The sequence below is a fragment of the Nelumbo nucifera genome, chromosome 4 (assembly GCF_055504915.1).
Source record: "Nelumbo nucifera cultivar China Antique chromosome 4, China Antique-T2T, whole genome shotgun sequence".
In the NCBI taxonomy this organism is placed as follows: domain Eukaryota; kingdom Viridiplantae; phylum Streptophyta; class Magnoliopsida; order Proteales; family Nelumbonaceae; genus Nelumbo; species Nelumbo nucifera.
This window is the reverse complement of record NC_142652.1, coordinates 57,258,411-57,276,727: the sequence shown is the minus strand read 5'-3', so window position 1 is coordinate 57,276,727 and position 18,317 is coordinate 57,258,411. Positions and strand designations below refer to the sequence as shown.

Genomic DNA, 18,317 nt, shown 5'->3' with positions numbered 1-18,317 from the left:
CCCAACTCAAAACATCTACTATTGTGGGGTCTAGGGATGTTGACAAGGATTTTCCTTTGAGCCCTCCTATTATAAACCTAGTTCTTCATTGTACTACTGTGAATTCTGATTTGGTTACTAATGGTTACTCTATTGCCTTTGTAGATGTCACAAAATCCCACCAGCCTTTGAATGAGCCTTTGATTGAAGAGAATGCCATTGAAAGAGGAGTTGGGAGTAAAGGTGAGGGAGAGTTAGAGGGACCGGGGGAAAAGGTGTGGAAGGAAGGAGAGACCATGGAAGGGAAAGTTGTAGAAAAAGGAGAGGAAACAAAATAAGGTCGGTTAAAGTAGCAAGTGAGTGTTGAGGTTTCTGAATCTAGTAAAATAAGAGGAAAAAGGAAGAGGAGTGAGGTGAGAAAACTCAAAGGCAACAAAGGGAAGGGCATGGAGATGGGAGAGAAGAGTGAAAGGAGGAAAGGTAGTTAATAGGAAGGACAATATAGAGGGCGTCTAGTGATTTAGGGTGAAGGTGAAGGTTTTGAGCTGGACTATTAGATAGTGGTTTAAAAGGCACGCTTCAAGCGCACCTAGGCGCACATGCGAGGTGCATTTTAGGGTAGGCACCTCGCCCAGGTCTTAGGCGTAGCCCTTTCAAAAGGTGCATGCCTGGTGTGTCTTGTGCCTCAGCTCAAGTGCACGCCTTTTGAAAATTTGACACTTTTTTGCTTTTTTTGAGTCTAGCGGCTGGGCTTGGGGTGGAGCCCTCGGACCCCCATGCCACACCCCTCAAGGCAAGCCCAAACAAGTCCATGTTAGGGTCTTAAATTCTTAGTTCTCACACAAAAATTAATGATTTTATAGTTTTAATTGCTTTTTAAGAAGATATTTTATTAGAATGAATGAACAACATTACCATAGGGGTGTTATTGCAGATATTTTATTAGTTTTAATTGCTTTTTATTAATATGGTAATGTTGTTCATTCGTTTATCCTAATAAAATATCTTCTTAAAAAGCTATTAAAACCATAAAATCATTATTTTTTTTTGTGTGAGAACTAAGATTTAAGACCCTAACATGGACTTGTTTGGGCTTGCCTTGAGGGGCGTGGCACAAAGGCGGCTCGTAGAATCAGGAATGTAATATGTCACATTATCTACGTGAAATAATGTAATAGAGAAAAAGAAAAGAGATTGTGGGTTTTATATGCTTGAAAATGTTTTATATGTTTGATTTTATTTTTAAATTCTCATTTGAACATGATTTACATGTTATGTTTATGTATTTTAATTTTAGATAATAGGTTTTTTAAAACATTTATTTTAAAATTTAAGTTTATATTTTTATTAATATTATGTTTAATAATTTTTTTTTTAACATTTTTAAAATTTGTGCCTTGCTTAAAAAGGCGCGTGCCTCGCCTTTTACCTTGTGCCTCAAGCGCAAATTGACCCCTATGCCTTTTTTGTGCCTTGCGTTTTTAAAATACTGATATTAGGGGATTGGGTAATGCGAATAAAAGAAGGATAATTAAGTGATTGGAAGAGAAAAGCTGGAGGTGGTATTGTTGCAAGAGTCAAAAGTGTAGGAATTTGATAGGAGATGGATGAGGAGTATTTGGGGAGGCAGGGTTATTGGGTGGGCTTAGGCTCTATCATGGTGAGCTTTTGGGGGGATAATTACACTTTGGAGTGAGGAGTTAGTGCAGTGCTTAGATGAGCTAATAGGTAGATTCTAGATGTTAGTCAAGCCAAGAAATGTGAGTGATAATTTTACTTCGGTTATAACAAATGTTTATGGGTTGAGTTCTTACAAGGAAAGGAATGAATGTGGGAAGGACTGTGGTGTGTAGGAGGTGGTTTCAAATTTTCAATGTGATTAGACATAAATGAATCAAATAACCCACGACAAAGGGTGACCACCAGCATGAGGATAACTGCCTTATAGAAGCCTTGGAATTGAAGGAAGTTATGACAGGACAGAATAGATTCACATGGACCAATTGTTAGGAAAGTCCCATTCTATCTAAATTAGATAGATTCTTAGGCTATGTTTGGTTTGAAGGAAGAGGTAGGGAAACCTATACAAGGTTTGTAAAGGTTTCCCTACCTTTCCCTTCCTTTTCCTACTTTTTCCTTCAAACAAAACACAACCTTAGTGTCACAAGATTGGGAGAAGCATCGGGGCAATTTATCAGGAGGTAGGATATATTACCTAGATTCACATTAGATCACTTGCCAATTTGTCTTGATCGAGGTAATGGGGGTGGGCCAAAGCCCTTTCTATTTGAAACTATGTGGCTTACAGTTCCAGGCTTTGTGCAAAAGATTAGAAACTGGTGGGAAGACACCTCCGAGGCTAGATGAGAAGGGGCTAGGATTCATAGAAAGATTAAGAATTTGAAAGAAAAAAAAATTAAGGAATGAAATTCCAATCAGTTTGGGAGGATCAAAGAGAGAATCTAGATTGATCAACTGGATTGAAGAAATTGATAGAAAAGAAGAGGAAGGACAAATGGGCATGGGAGAGAAAGAGGAGATGGTAAATTTGAAAAAAGAATTCGAAGCTACATTTATGAGAGAGATGTCATGGAAGCAGAAGGAAAAATTTTATCTCCATGCTGGAATGGGAAGGTGGATCCATCACACAACAAGATGATATTGCAAAAGTGTTGTGGATCATTTTAAATCAATCTATAGAAGGTCAATGTTGAGGAGGTGGACCTTAGAGGGTATGACATGACTATCATTAGAAAGCACATTGAGTAGAGGGATCATCAACAAGGGGTGTTAATGCTACTTTTATTGCTTTGATCCCTAAGAAATTTGGAGCCTGTCATAACCAAGGTTCTTTCCATCCGCCTAAAAAAGGTCCTCCTAGTGTTTTAAAAGCGCAAGGGTCAATTTGCGCTTGAGGTGCAAGGTGCAAGGCGAGGCACACCTTTTTGAAGCAAGGCACAAAAATACAAAAAAGGCTAAAAAATGTCAAAAAATACAAAAAGTGCAAAAAATGCAAAAAAAAAGATAAAAATATTATAGTATTAATAAAAATATGAACTTAAATTTTAAAATAATTTTTTTAAAAAACCTATTATCTAAAATTAAAATACATAAACATAACATGTAAAGCATATTCAAATGAAAATTTAAAAATAATATCAACATATAAAGCATTTTCAAGCATGTGAAACTCACACTCTTTTTATCCTCAATTGCATTACTTCAAGTAGTTAATGTGATGTAAAACATATTGCATTCTTGATTCTACGAGTCACCTTTGTATCACGTCCCTCGAGGCAAGCCCGAACAAGTCCATGTTAGGGTCTTAAATTCTTAATTTTCACATAAAAATAATGATTTTATAATTTTAATGGCCTTTTAAGAAGTTATTTTATTAGGACGAATGAATGAACAATATTAGCAAATAGGGGGTTCCCTAAAATGCACCTTGCCTGTGTGCCTAGGTGTGCCTTAGGCACGCCTTTTAAATCATTGGGTCCTCCCATCAATTATCTCATAAATTGAGATCAATTGCTCATTGCAAATGAATGTGTAGAGGAAAGAAATCTGAGAAGAAAGGTATTGTTTGCAAACTGGATCTAGAGAAAGCTTTCGATCTTGTGGATCGAGGTTTCTTGATTGAAGCTTTGAGTAAATGTAGCTTTGGTGCTAGATGGTGCAAGTGGATCAGAGGATGCCTCAAATCTTGCCACTTTTCAGTCTTGGTAAATAGGGTGGTCAAAGACTTTTTTGGTGCTTTGAGAGGTGTGGGACAAGGGGACCAACTATCACCTTTTCTATTCACTATTGTAGTGGAGGTGTTAGATTTATTACAAAAGCGGATGAAGTGGGCCTATTAAGAGGGTGGAGAGTGTGAAGAGATAAGGTGGTGGTGAGTTTGTTTGAGAAGAGGCTAGGAATTTGACAATGCTAGTGAGCTTGTTTGAGAAGTTGACAACTTTAAAGATTAATCTTAATAAAAGTGTAGTGGCTGGGGTTAATATGGGGTGGGAAGAGATTGAGGTGTGGGAAAGGGAACTAAGGTGTTTGTCAAGTGATTGCCCTATAAAATATTTAGGACTCCCTTTAGGTGCAAACCCTAGATCTTTGACTTTTTGGAAACCTGGTAGTGGAGAGATTTGAGAAGAAGTTGCGACTTGGAAGAGAAAATACATATCATTGGGCAGTAGGATAGCCTTGATCAAATCTACCTTAGCTAACCTTCTGGTCTACTACCTATTGGTGTTTAGTATGCCTCAAGCAATTGTTAAAAAGTTAGAGAAAATTATGTGTAGTTTCTTGTGGGAACTAGGTGAGGCAAAGGACCATTTGATCATATGGGAAATAGTTTGCAGAAGGAAGGAATGTGGAGGATTGGGCTTAGAAAAGCTGAAAGAAAAGAGTAAGGCTCTTTTAGGAAAGTGGTTGTGGAGATTCCCGAGGGAAACGAATGGGGGTGAGCAAATTGTAGGTTCTACTCGGAACCGAATGGAACCGACCTCGAACTGACCTTGAACCAACCCTACTCAATTTGTTACAAGGTAGGGTCTGGTTCCAAATTCTTGGAACTGGCCCCCACTCAGGTAGGTTCCAAGTAGGGGTGGATTCGAGCCGAGCCGAATACTTGGCTATTAAGAAGTATAAAAATTATTTACTATTATACATAAAAAAGTATTATATATATTATTTTCTAGGCTCGTGAGCTTCACGAGCCAAGCTTCATTAGGCTTGAGCTTGGCTTGAAGCTTGGTTTAAACCGAGTCGAGCTCAAATAGCTTGTGAGAAGCTCGGCTAATGACCACCCCTAGTTGAACCAACCCAATGAATTATTGATCTTGGTTGGCCTTGGTGGAATTGACCTTGGTGTAACCTTCCTTAGAACCAAACTTATAATTTAAATTTAAATTATAAGTTTTGAACCGTAATCTACATATTAATTTACTCAATAAAAATAATGTCTCAAACTATATATTATATTTATTGAAAATCAAGTTTTAAAGAATATGCTTCTATTTTTTTTTTTCATTTTGAAGGGGGGTGGTGAGTAAAGAAAGAATAGGTTCCATGGGTAGACCTTGGAACTGACCCTGAAACCACCAAGGCCAGAATTGACCTTCACAGGGTAGGTTCTGGTTCCAAAAACCTGGAACCAACCCTTATAGGGTAGGTTCCAGGTTCTGCCCTGAAACTGAACTGAACCGACCCATGCTCACCCCTAGAAACAAATAGGTTACGACATAAAGTGGTTGCTAGTATTCATGGTCTCTCAGAGAATGGATGGAACGCTGGACCCTCTAGCAGGGCTTCTTGCTCTTCACCTTGGAAAGCGATTTAGAAGTGTCTCCCAATTTTCCTCAATCATGTCAAACTTAATATTAATTCAGGTAACAAAATGAATTTCTGGGAAGACCTTTGGGTGGGTGAAGTCCCTTTGAAGGATTCATTTCCTTCTTTGTTTGCCCTATCTTCTCTTAAGTGCAAATTGATTTCTGAGTTTTTGCTCCCTTCTCCTTCAGTTAATGGGTTTCGGTGGAACCTAGGCTTTTGCAGAAATGCGAGGGACTTAGAACTGGACCTTGTTTCAAACCTACTACACATTCATCAAGGGGTTTTCCTTGACCTAAACAAACAGTATGCTAGAATTTGGACTCTACATTCTTTTGGGGTTTTCAGCTGTGCTTCTTCTTCAAGTTGTCCTTGCCTCCTCAATCAGTTGTGCCATTTCCATTCAAAGAGATTTGGTGTCACCCGATTCCCCCCAAAGTGAGTGATTTTTGTTGGGAGGTCTTCCATGGTGCAATTAACACTTGCAACATACTACAGAGAAAGAGACCTAGATGGTGCCTTTCCCAAATTGGTATTTGTGTGAATCTTCTCATCACATTTTCATTTCCTTCTCGTTTGCTTGTGGTATATGGGATTGGTTTTTCTCTTTGGGTGCAGGTGGAACACTCCAGACAGATTGGACATGTTGTTTGATCTCTCTAACTTTAGCTAGCCAAAAAGAAGGGGAAGACTAATGTGGAGGTGTAAAAGGGTAGCAGTGATCTAGACTTTATGGGAGGAAAGAAATAAACGTATCTTTGAGGAAAAGGAAAGGAACAAGGAAGCCTTAATTGAGTTATGGAAAAAGTGGCTTTCCAGGTTAAGACACTGGAGTTGTTTTCAGCCTTCTCCTTTGATGACATAATAAGGAATTGGAGAACAATTGCACCCTCAAGTTCAGGCAAGAAGGCACTAAAGTTTTGGGACCCCTTGGAGTTGGGCTTCCTGAAATTAAACTTTGATGGATGCAACTTTGGGAATCCTGGTTCGTCTGGAATTGGAAGGTTTTTAAGAAGTGAAAATGGAGTGATTGTGGGTATGTACTCATGCCCCACTAGATTGTGTGATTCTCTAACAACAGAACTGAATGTAGTGTTCTATGGGATGCAAAACGCTATGGAGATGGGGGTGAGAAAGCTAGTAGTTGAAGGTGACTCCAAAATAGCAATAAGCTGGCCGAAATAGAATGAGAAGACTCTTTGGTTTTTCAGAAATGAAATAAAAAAATTCAGGATGTTCTCAAGGGACATGCAATTGATAATTCAATGGACTCCGAGGTCAGCAAATGGTTTAGCTGACCAACTAGCAAAATAAGGGATAAATAGGGCACAATGTTTTTGAGCTCAGTTGTAAGATTAAAATATTAAAATTGTTACTGTATTTTCTGGGAGGTTACTAAGGCTGCCAATGATTTGTATGCTCCTCTTTCTTTAAGGTATAAATTATGATTTTGGTACTAATAAAAAAGAAAAAGATGTCCTTCCTTATGAACAGTGTTTGATCATTTTGGGTTGAGAGTTTAAAAGCAAAAGACCATTAAAGGGCTGAAACTTGATGGGTTTTATCTTATATTAATCCATTATCCTTGGGTTTTATTGGGTGGTTGAAACCAATGATCATTTAGACTTAAGTGTTGGACCCAGATTGAGCTCAACTTGATTGGCCTAGGGGTTCACTGGGTTTATTCAGTGAATTCGACTCATGTGTATTTTGGCATGGGTGAAACCTATATGGACTGATATATGACCATTATGGGTCCCACACCATACATTATTCAAGCCCAATAAGCCTTGCAACAGTTATGTTATTGAGCGACTTAAGTAACAAGCCTTAGCCCATTAGCTAGTTTGACTAGTCATGTGACAACTTTGTCAGGTGCAATGGGTTCAATATGGGTATGGATCTTCTTAATATCTAAAGTAATTAGAGCCCTAACCAAATCAGATTTGGATAGTCATAATTAGCATATTCCCGGTGAAAACTACTAGGACCATGTAGAGTACAAGAGATGATATTAAAACATAAGTTGGTTACAACATTGTAGATATGTAGAGTAACAATGTTATTGCCCGCCTAACTTTCATGATTACCACTTTGCGCTTGCTCAATATTCATTTCAAACATAAAGTTAAATATTAGTTTTTTTTTGTGTAATGGATTATTTGGTTGATCTATTACAACCATTTACATTTTCTATGAGTTTAAGTTTTGCTTTTAACTCATTCTATCATGAAGCTCTAAATCTTAAGGTTTACCGGGCAACTTAAGAATGTATTGTATTGTCTATAACCTTAGTTTCTTTGCTTTATTTGATGATTTGGAATGAGATAATAATCTAAAAGGGTTTACTTATATTTCCTTTATCATTTCATACTATATCATCCTATACTTTTGCATATTTTACAATGTTTCCACCATGTCTATAATTTTTACAATATTTTTATACGACATTTCTAACATTTTTGACATATTTCTTATATTTAGACAACTAGTATTTGCATCGATACTAACATTTTAAACCTTAATTACCCCTCAAACTGGACACTTATAAGGTTTATGTTGGTTTGGAATGTTCTTAACCATTGGAAAACACTTGGGGAGTTTATCCCAGTGTTTTCGCTCCCAAAACGCCCTGAGGCGTATGTTAGAGGCACTAACACTTCTGAGGCTTATGTTGGTTTAGAATGTTCTTAGCCATTGGAAAAACTTGAGGAGTTTATCCCAATGTTTTAAAAGGCATGGGAGGCGTATGCCTAGAGGTGCGACGCTCCCAAAATGCCCTGAGGCGTATGTTAGATGTGTTGACACCTCTAAGGCGTACGACTCAGGTGCAATAGGCGTACACCTCATGCGCTTTTTTCATGAGGCGTGCTAGAGGCGTATGCCTCATGCACACCTCAAATAAAAAGATTGAAAGAAAAGAGAAAAAAGTAAAAAGGAAAAAAGGAAAGGAAAGGAAAAGAAAAAAAGTGAAGGGAAGAAAAGATAAGGGGAAAGAAAGTGGTTAGCCGTCGACCCCTTTGGCTAAGCCCCCCAGACCCCTCGTCCCCCTTTCAACTAGTGCAATGCATCTTTATTCTTCTTAGTATAAATGATTTTTATTAAAAATAAAAAAAAAATGAGATCCCCCTTCCTCCGTTTCCTCCTTCCTCCTTCCTCCTAAACCCCCTCCTCTTAAGGAGGCTTATGCCTATTACGTTTTGAATTACACCTCACGCCTCTAGATAGTGGAACACCTTGCATCACGTCTCTGCGTTTTAAAACATTGCTTTATCCTAACAAATCTAACATTGATGTACTATCAAAATGGTGGAGCAACTTGCTTTAGTTTTGGGGTTAAACCTTGAGTACAATCAGTGGGTGTTTGTAAGAAACATTGAACATGAATTAATTTCTAGTTATGCCCTTGACCTTGGAGATAGATGGACAAAAATTGAAAAGTTGCACTTGACCCCGTATTTGATAATGATAGTGTACTATGTTTTCGACCAGTTTGTTTTGTTATACGAATTAGTGAGATTGTCTTGGGATCAAATACCTGGGAATGTTGGAGCAGCTCAGAATACTATCAAAGTGGGTGATCATTGTGGGAGGATTAACCCCTTTGTTAGATCGAAAGAATATCAGGGTGAACATTCTCTCTAATGGAAACCTAAAACTATTGACAGTAGATTTCAATTGTTTCTGATTTTTTTTTGTAAAATGTATTTATATTTATAATATGTTATTTTATGAAAAGGGTTTGCAAAAGGTTTTAATCTAAGCATCCATCTGAATAGAGGGTGTCACATTGTATTTAGTAGTCAAGGAAGAGGTCCTTTATTGTGAGCAATGTTTGATCATTTTGGGTTAAGAGTTTAAGAGCAAAAGACCATTAAAGTGTTGAAACTTGATGGGCTTTATCTTATGTTAATCCATTATCCTTGGGTTTCATATAGGGTGGGTTGAAACCAAGGATCACTTAAACTTAAGTGTTGGGCCCATATTGAGCCCAATTCAATTGGCTCAGGGATTTATTAGATTTACTCAGTGAATTCAGCCCATGTGTATTCTCGTATGGGCTGCACCTATATGTGTTGAAATAAAACCTTGGCAACAGTTATGTTATTAAACCACTTAAGTAATGGACCTTAACCCATTAGCTAGTTAGTTAGTTAGTCACATGACAACTTAAGTTGCCATGTGTAATGTGTCGAATATGGGTATGGATCTCCTTAATATCTAATGTAATTAGAGTCCTATCCAAATCAGATTTGGATAGTCATAATTACATTAGAATTGGGACTATATATGAGAGTAAGAGGTAGAGATCTTGCACCTTTCTTTCTACTCTCTTGCTACCCAAAACCCTAGTTCGACCTAGTCATAAGAAGCGTGCTTTCTGTTTATTTTTTGTACTGTTTTCTTTAGCAAAACATCAAAAAATTAAGTGGTTAACAGCTACAAATATCCAAGCAAGTTGGAAAGGGAAATTGACTAAAACTTGTTGCGAGAGCAACCTCACATCAACTACGCCATCTTTAGTTGGGAGGACGATTTGAGCTTGAATTTTGGATGTGAACCACCATTCTAAGAGCTGCACTCTGTGGTCTCCGTATTTTGTACAACAAATTATTTTGAAATCAAATATGGCTCTGTCGATCCATGGCTAGATCGATCTTAGGAGAATTTGATTCTCCAAATTTAGGGAATCCGATTCTTTGGTTTCAGATTGAAAAAAATTGAAATTCGGCCAATAAACCCTAGTTGGTTCAGCCTACATACTAATGTAATTGTTTGTTCAACATAAACTTCCTAGGTGCCAACAAGATCTTTACAACAGTTTGGCTTCCTAGGTGTCAACAAGACCTTAAACCGGATAGATTTACAGGTGCTATCCCAACTTTTATAGTGTTCAATCATTGAGCATTCACCAACTATTAGTTAGAAACCACTAGTTGATCAATTATAATAAGTATGGGCTATGCACTAAAGAGATTAATGATTTTTGGATTTTCAATTGTTCTCTTTTTGCTCAAAATCTCCTTAAACAAAGTTGTTATCTTGCTTTTGCTCTTTTTTTCGCTTTTCACAATTTAGTTCAATGCACTTATTTGAGATTTTCAGTTTAAATTCATATATATAAAGCAAGAATTGAGCTTAGAGAGATCAGATTGTTATAGAGCCACTTGGAAGGGATTCCATTATTCTTAGAAATGTTTAAAGCTTGTTTCCAATATTTTTGAAGGCTTACCAAAAGTGGAAAGAGCCGAAGAATTTTTAAATGGTCAAAATTCTTCTTTGTGAAGTAGTCAACCCTTTCAATCTTGTCAGAAGTAGGTATTTCAAGTAGTTCACTACTACTTGTAGGAGAGAATCTTTTTTCACTTGTTGATTACTATTCGATGTATCTTGTTCTCGATTGTTAGACTGAAGGGATGGGAGATCCATCATATGGATGGCCGAACCCTACAGAAAGGTTAGGTGAAATTTCAAAAATTTCTTTACTCCCATCCGGGAATCCTATTCCCAATTTAGAAAACTGCATTTTCAAGGATCAATTTTGAACCAAAACCGGACCAGATCTAAAACAAAAATGAGGGGGATATACCTGATACAAAGTAGCAGTAACTCCCAATGAAGGTGTTCATGTCTAAGGAGAAAACCAAAACTCGCTTCCACTGAAGATGATACTGTGTGTAGTGAAGCAGGATTAGCAGGATGGCTCTTCAGCAAGAACCGAATTCTTCAGCAAGAATGGAATAGAGGGCTAGTGAGCATGACTTCAGATTGCTTCTTCTACCAAGAAGCAATATCAAGAACAATTCTTGATCACTCCCACAAGTGGAGATCGAACTGGATAGGGGTGGCAAGAACAAGGAAGAACTCTGCAGATTGCTGTGTTGTGTAACTGAGGAATTCGCCCCCTTTATTTATAGCCTTATCAGGATCAGCCTCCTAATCTAATTAGGAGAGAGTTCCTTAATCCAAATCTGATATTTGGATCTAGACTCTTGAATGGATAAGACTTATCTTATCTTTCAGCTAATCCTAATCAGATTATAAATCCTATCTTGCCTCCTTTTAATTAACTAACTTAAGCCTAGTTCGAATTGGGCTTTAGGCCCATTAAGTTTATGTGCTCACTTAACCTCTTAACCTGTTGCCCAGTTGGCTCTCTTTGTATGGCGTGGGACCCAAACATTGATCTACACATCAGCCACATGGGTTCAGCCCAGCGTTTGTTACAAGGCCTGGCCTAATTCACTGTACGAGACAATGAACCCCTGAGTACATCACTATGGGCTCTTAATGGGCCCAATATTTACACTAAATGGTCCTTGGGTCTAACCACCTTATGGAAATCCAAGGATTGTGGGCAGATGCAAGATTAGTCCATCAGGTATTACCCTCGATGGTCTTACATTTAACCTCACAGCCCATAATGATCAAACACTACCGGACAAGAGAGGACCTTTCCCTCGGCTGCAAGGAACAGTGCTACACTCTCTACTCACATGAATCCCGGGAATTAAAACCTTTTGCAAACATTTTGAAATATATATATATATATATATATATATATATATATGTATGTATGTATGTATATCTCTGTATAAATATATTTTGCAAAAACAAATTTCAACGATTAAAATCAATTACCGGCAGTTTAGGTTTCCATCAGAGAAAGTGCATCTCCGACAATTCACTTTGTCCGACAAAGGGGCTGCTCCTATCACTATGATCACCCACTCAAATGAATTCTCGGACTGTCCCAACATACCCAGATTTTGACCCCCTCTAAGGATCTCACTGATCGGCACATCAAAGATAGCCCAATCCGACACCTAGTACAATTTCATAATCGAGTCTAGGAGTCGGGTGTAACATTCCAGTTTTGCCCATCTATCTCCAAGGTCCAGGGCAATACTGGAATTTTGATTCGGTTCAGGGTTTCAAGAAAACCCACACTACATGCACCTTAGGTCTCACATTGACAGTTGAGATAAGCCACCCCAACCAACTTGGCGGCACATCAGTGTTAGCCTTGACAGGATAAATCTCCCCAAATCTATCCAACGGCTGTGAAGATTCTGAAGTAACATGAGTCTCATAGGTGTCCAGTTTAAGGGTATTACACAGAAACATACAAAAAACACATGAATCAATTATGTACTTTTATTCATTTACAATAAATGTCATCAAGTACATCAATCTGATTGGAGTTAAGGTTATATACACTGTCTAACAATACATAGTTGAATACTACATTTTCATTAGTCAATTATAAGTTGGACTAGTGTGACATTAGATTCGATTGTCAAAGGTAGTTGATTACTTCATTATATGTTGTTGGCCACTATGTCCAACCTTTGAAGCTTTAAGTGGACAACTCCTATGGTTTAGGAGTCAATTTCTTCGGCATCAACACTTAGAATTTTGGAAATTAAGCTAAGTGTAAAATTTGGGGAGATCCTAGTCACCTTTTAAATCTAAACCATTGGCTCCTAAGGTTTTAGTAATGCCAAGGTAGGTCTCAATTAAGTCCATTGTAGTGCATCTTGCAAATGATTACAATAAAAGAAATGAAACAAGCCGAAAATTCTAGTGCTTGACGTTTTCTTGGTAGATAGCTTCTTATTTGGAGAGAGTTTAGTCCATCACTAGATAAAGCTACTCCTCTGTGTCTCAGATCATCATGATCTCAACGAGTTTGTTATCAATTCTTTTTAGATAACTGAGAAAGCCGTGTATGTATCTTTTTACAACATTAATATTCTGAATTACTAGTAATCATCAAAACACTTAGGATCAACAGAGAAGATAAAAGATAAATTTATGCTTTATGAACAAAGTTAAAATGAGGATATCAAAAGTTAAAAAGGTACATTGTGGGGTTTAAAATTGTCCATTATGTCTGTTTGTTTTAAGAGGTAGCAGAGCAGCCAAAATTTTATGAGGTGTTTGTGGATTCAAGAGGGTCCGTTAGAAGTTGCTACCAAACAACCTCAAAGCTATGAAAGACACAAATATCAAGTTCCAGTGGTCCATTCGGCACTATTAAACAACACCTAGATGTCAATTGGGTCTTGGATATTTCTTAAGTAATTTGAGTGTTTGGCGTCAATGAAAGTATCTTTCTTTTCTTTTTGACAACGAGATTTGTAAATTATTATCTTTAGAATGTATCATTATAGTATTTTGTTGTCTTCTAAACTGAGTTTTTGATTAAAACGGGTGTTTGTCCTAATTATCTGTTACATGAAATTTTAGACCCAATAGTAATGTAAATTTATGATTTATGGGCAGGTGATTGCACTTTGTAAACTTTGCACTTTTTGGCCTGTGGTTGTACCACTGTTGGGATTAGATTGGAGGGGAGAAGGAACTACGTTTGATCACCACTTCGCACGTTGGAGCCTCCATGATGGCTTTTTATATTTATAGTATAATTGCAGTTTATGTTATTGGGCTAAGATATCTCTTAATTTTTTTGTCGTTTAAATGTTGACGTCGGTTACTGCATTTTATTATTAACGACATTTTGGCCTAGAATATCCGCTCTCAGTACAAGAGAAAAACTTGTAATGGCATATAGCTGTAAATAAGGAATTAGAGTTGGGCGGAAAATCTCCATTGAAAGAGCCAGTTGTTGGAATCTTATCATAAGAAACCCCGTCATTGAATGCAAGGTTCAGAATATCGCAACGTATGGTACGTATTGGCTGATACGTATCGTTCCGACAAGAATTTGATATGCGGAATGTATGTAAATTATTTGTTTTGTTTTTTATCGTATGTATCGGCTGATACGAGACTATATCAGCCTGTTTTGGACCTATATCGGTCGATACGGGCCTGATACAGTTCAAATCTCTATCATTATTCATTAATCCATATTTAATACCAAGTCTCTCCTTAATGTCATTTATTTAAGTCTAATTTTTCTTTCATTAATTAGTCAATTACTTCAAGGCAAATTTAAATTTAAATTTGAATTTTAGCGTCTAATTCAAATTTTTTCATTAATTCCTTTAATTAATGATCCCTTATCATTAATTTCGTTTTTTTAGTGTAAAAACTTCAAATTTTTTCTATAACAAGATTCGAACCTTGGTCACTTGATTTTAAGTTTTAACAACCACAAGTTTGCTAATGAACCATACATTTGTTTGATATGATTATATGTATTTTTAATTTTTAAGTAAATTTTCACTTTTCTTAATGAGTGACAAGTTTTTATTAATAAATGTTAGAATTAATTATTAAAATTTATAATTTATATACTAATAAATATTAAGATTAATTAAATTGGTTTTTGAAAATTGGCATTTACATTTTAGTTTTTCTTTTTTTACATTTTAGTTATTTCATCATTTTTTCAACAGTTACGATATGTCACACTTTATATAAATCATTAAATTACGGTTTTTTACATTTAAATAATTTATTTACAATCATATAAAATTTGTAAATATAGTTAGTCATATTTTTTAAGATTTATTTGAATTTTTTACCATATGTATGCATATCTTGATTTTTCGTCTGCATCCATACATATCCAAAGCGTATCCCGATATGTCTCCTAAAATTGTCTTTCCGATACACCTTGCGTTTCTTATACTTTGAACCTTGCTTGAATGAAAGCTAGTTGTGACATTTTGGCCTAGAATATCCATTTCTCTCTCTCTCTCTCTCTCCATTGAACCAGACTCCAACCAACCAAGCTTCCCCTTGATTTTTCTCTTTGTTGGGAGTCAAACCTCCTTATCTCTTTCTAATATCTTATTCCATTGTTTAACTAGCCCAGCTCTCTATTTTCACCTTATCCACATTTTTCCCGTCGTCGGTCTTTAATACATTTTTTTTCGAAATTGTTGAGTGGGCAGCCATCCTAACTTTTTTATAATCAAGCACAACTCAATAAATCAGTTTTAATCGAGGTTCAAAGTATCGGAAACACAAGGTGTATTGGAAATAATTTTAAGAGACATCGGGATACGCTTTGGATACATATGTATACAGACAAAAAATCAAGATATGCATAAATATGGTAAAATTTCAAATAAATCTTAAAAAATATATTACTAACTATCAAGGTTCAAAATTTCGTCATGTATCGGCCCATACCGGCCGATACATATCGTTCCGGTAGAGATGCGGCACGTTACATAGTACCAAATTATATGTGTCATATCTATTTGTCGTATCGTGGCCGTATCAGCCAGTATCGGCCCATTTCGGCACCGTATCGGGCGATACGCTATGACTTTACTGTGCGCGAATAGCGAATAAAAACTCCTTCGAACGAGGGCTTCTAAACCTATTTTAGAAGCCGTCTTTCTTCCCCAAACTCTCCAGAAACGCTCATACCATTGTTAGAGACTCAGATCTACTAAATCCACCAAAAAATCTACAAGTTTGCAAGATCCAACAACTTTTTCAAGGTTGTTAAAAAAACTGCAAAAATAGGTATGTTTTATCTTTTTTTTTTTGCTGTTTCAGCCAATCTTTTTGTGTTTTTTTTTTTTTTTAACTTGGATGCTTGAAAACGTATTTGTGTTGATCTACTATTTTTGTGCAAAAAATCACATGTATTTTGATGCTATATGTAGATCTTTGTCAACATTTCAAGAAATTCCAAAATAGTAAAAAATCCGAAAAAAATAAAAATTTTAGTTTTTTCTTGTGATATACCTCTAGAAATGGACTATGTTGTAGATCTATGGATGATCTACCATGTCCACAGATCAATTGAATTTTTTCTAAATAATTGATTTTTTTTTTAATTTTATTCTAATTTTCGGAATAAAAAATAAATATATAATTTCTTCAATTTTATGTGATCTAAGTATCTAACCCTATATGTTGAGACTTGAGTATGTTGTAGATCTAAGATTGATCTAACATGATATATAATTCCATAAGATTGATCTATCATGTGAGATATTTAGTTTGTTTTTTTTATTTTTTATTTTTAGATTATAAATATTTATTTATTTATCTAATTTTTTGCTATGATCTAAATTTTAATAATAAATATTTATAGATTACAGTAAATATATGGATGATCTATTATGTGATTATGTTCATAAATCCATTAAAATTTTCTGTTATATATTTAATTTTTTAAATTTTAATTTAGTTTTAGAATAAAATGTGCAAAATAATTATTTGAATAAAAATAAATAATTATTTAGTTTTTAGAATGAAACATGAAAAATAATTATTTGATGTATTATGTGCATAAATCCATTCAATTTTTCTATTACATATACAATTTTTCATATTTTAATTTAACTTTTAGAATAAAATATGTAAAATAATTATTTGAAAAAAAATAAATAATTACTCAGTTTTTAGAATGAAACATGCAAAATAATTACTTGATCTATTATGTCCATAAATCCATTCGATTTTTCTGTTATATATTTAATTTTTCAAATTTTAATTTAATTTTTAGAATAAAAAATGAAAAATAATTATTTGAAAAAATAAATAATTACTTAGGTTTTAGAATGAAACATGAAAAATAATTACTTGATCTATTATGTCCATAAATCCATTCAATTTTTCTATTATATATTTAATTTTTTCAAATTTTAATTTAATTTTTAGAATAAAATGTGCAAAATAATTATTTGAATAAAAATAAATAATTATTTAGTTTTTAGAATGAAACATGCAAAATAATTATTAATTTAAGAATAAAAATAATAGATGTCCATGAAGCCATTTAGAAAAAAATATTTGTTTAATTTTTAGAAATTAGAATAAAACATGCAAAATAATTATTATAATAAAGATAAAATAATTATTTAAAAGATAATAAGATATAGAAAAGTGTTTGATTAAATAATTGGAAATTTTACATAATTATTTGATTCAATAGTTGTTAGTTGTTTAATTAGATTAGATAACATTTGTTTATTAACACATTAATATTTAAAACTGGATAATTTATATAATAATTGAATGTTTATGTGATTCATGGTGGATATTTGTGATTAAATACATATATATGATGGATAATTGGTTATTTGATAATTAATGATTGTTATTTTTCAATTATATAATTTATTTAAATACTTGTTAAATACTTAGATTTATGATTAATTATTGCTTCTAAATTCTAATTAATTTTTGTGCATATGCATTATGATAGTGTAACACTGTGAATCTGTGAGACTGTGACACACTGCTACTTGGGAGTTGGGATTTAGAATTTGACCATTTAACCCTTCGACATGGCACTCATAAAAAAGGAAGAAGAAGATATTGGTTGGAAATATGGCACTAGGGTTGATGGGAATCGACTCCATGCAAAATGCAAATTTTGTGGGCAAGTTATGAAAGGTGGTGGTGTGACCCGTTTGAAACATCACTTAGCTAGATGATATCCTAATGTTGTTAATTTCCCTAAATACCTACAAGAAATTTCTAAGGCGATGCAGAAACACTTCAAAGAACAAGAAATGTTGAGAAAGCAACAAGAAAAGGAGAAAAAAATGATTAGAAGAACATTGGGGCCTAGAGATGATGATGATGAAGGAAAGGAGGACATAGAATCAAGGCCTCAATATTTTAACGTTGATGATGATGATGATGATGATGATGATGATGATGATGATGATGATGCAGAGCAAAGAACACATAACATGGGAAGACATGCATCACGAGCTACATGGTGGGAAGATGAGTAAGTACAACGATTTCAGAGAAGTAGGTCTGTATTTGTAGATTCAGAGTATCAAGGGGGTGGTGGTTCATCACAAACGTCATTGTCAAGGAGTAAAAGTAAATTATTTCATACACCAAGTATGAATGGAGCATTTTCAAAGCTAAATCCCTTTAAAAAATCTTCAAGTAGGGACACTCCTAATATTGAAGAGATGGATAGATATTTATACAGAGACAGGGATGCTACACAGAAAAACTTAAGGAGTGTTATGAGAAAAGCTTTAGACATAATATGAAAAGAGCAATTGCAAAGTTTTTATTATACAATCACATTCCTACAAATGTAACAACCT

General features: G+C 35.0%; 1 protein-coding gene across 2 annotated transcripts in view; it reads left to right on the top strand.

Annotated features, from left to right (window-relative positions):
* EMB1379 (embryo defective 1379) overlaps positions 1-14,194 on the top strand; it is a 63,609-nt gene extending 49,415 nt beyond the window's left edge. For both annotated transcript variants that reach the window (XM_010248670.3, XM_010248671.3), the window contains one exon: positions 13,594-14,194. In XM_010248670.3, the coding sequence (XP_010246972.2) occupies positions 13,594-13,597 (4 nt within the window). In that variant the 3' untranslated portion in view covers positions 13,598-14,194. The remainder of the gene's footprint in view (positions 1-13,593) is intronic.
* The last annotated feature ends 4,123 nt before the right edge of the window (positions 14,195-18,317 follow it).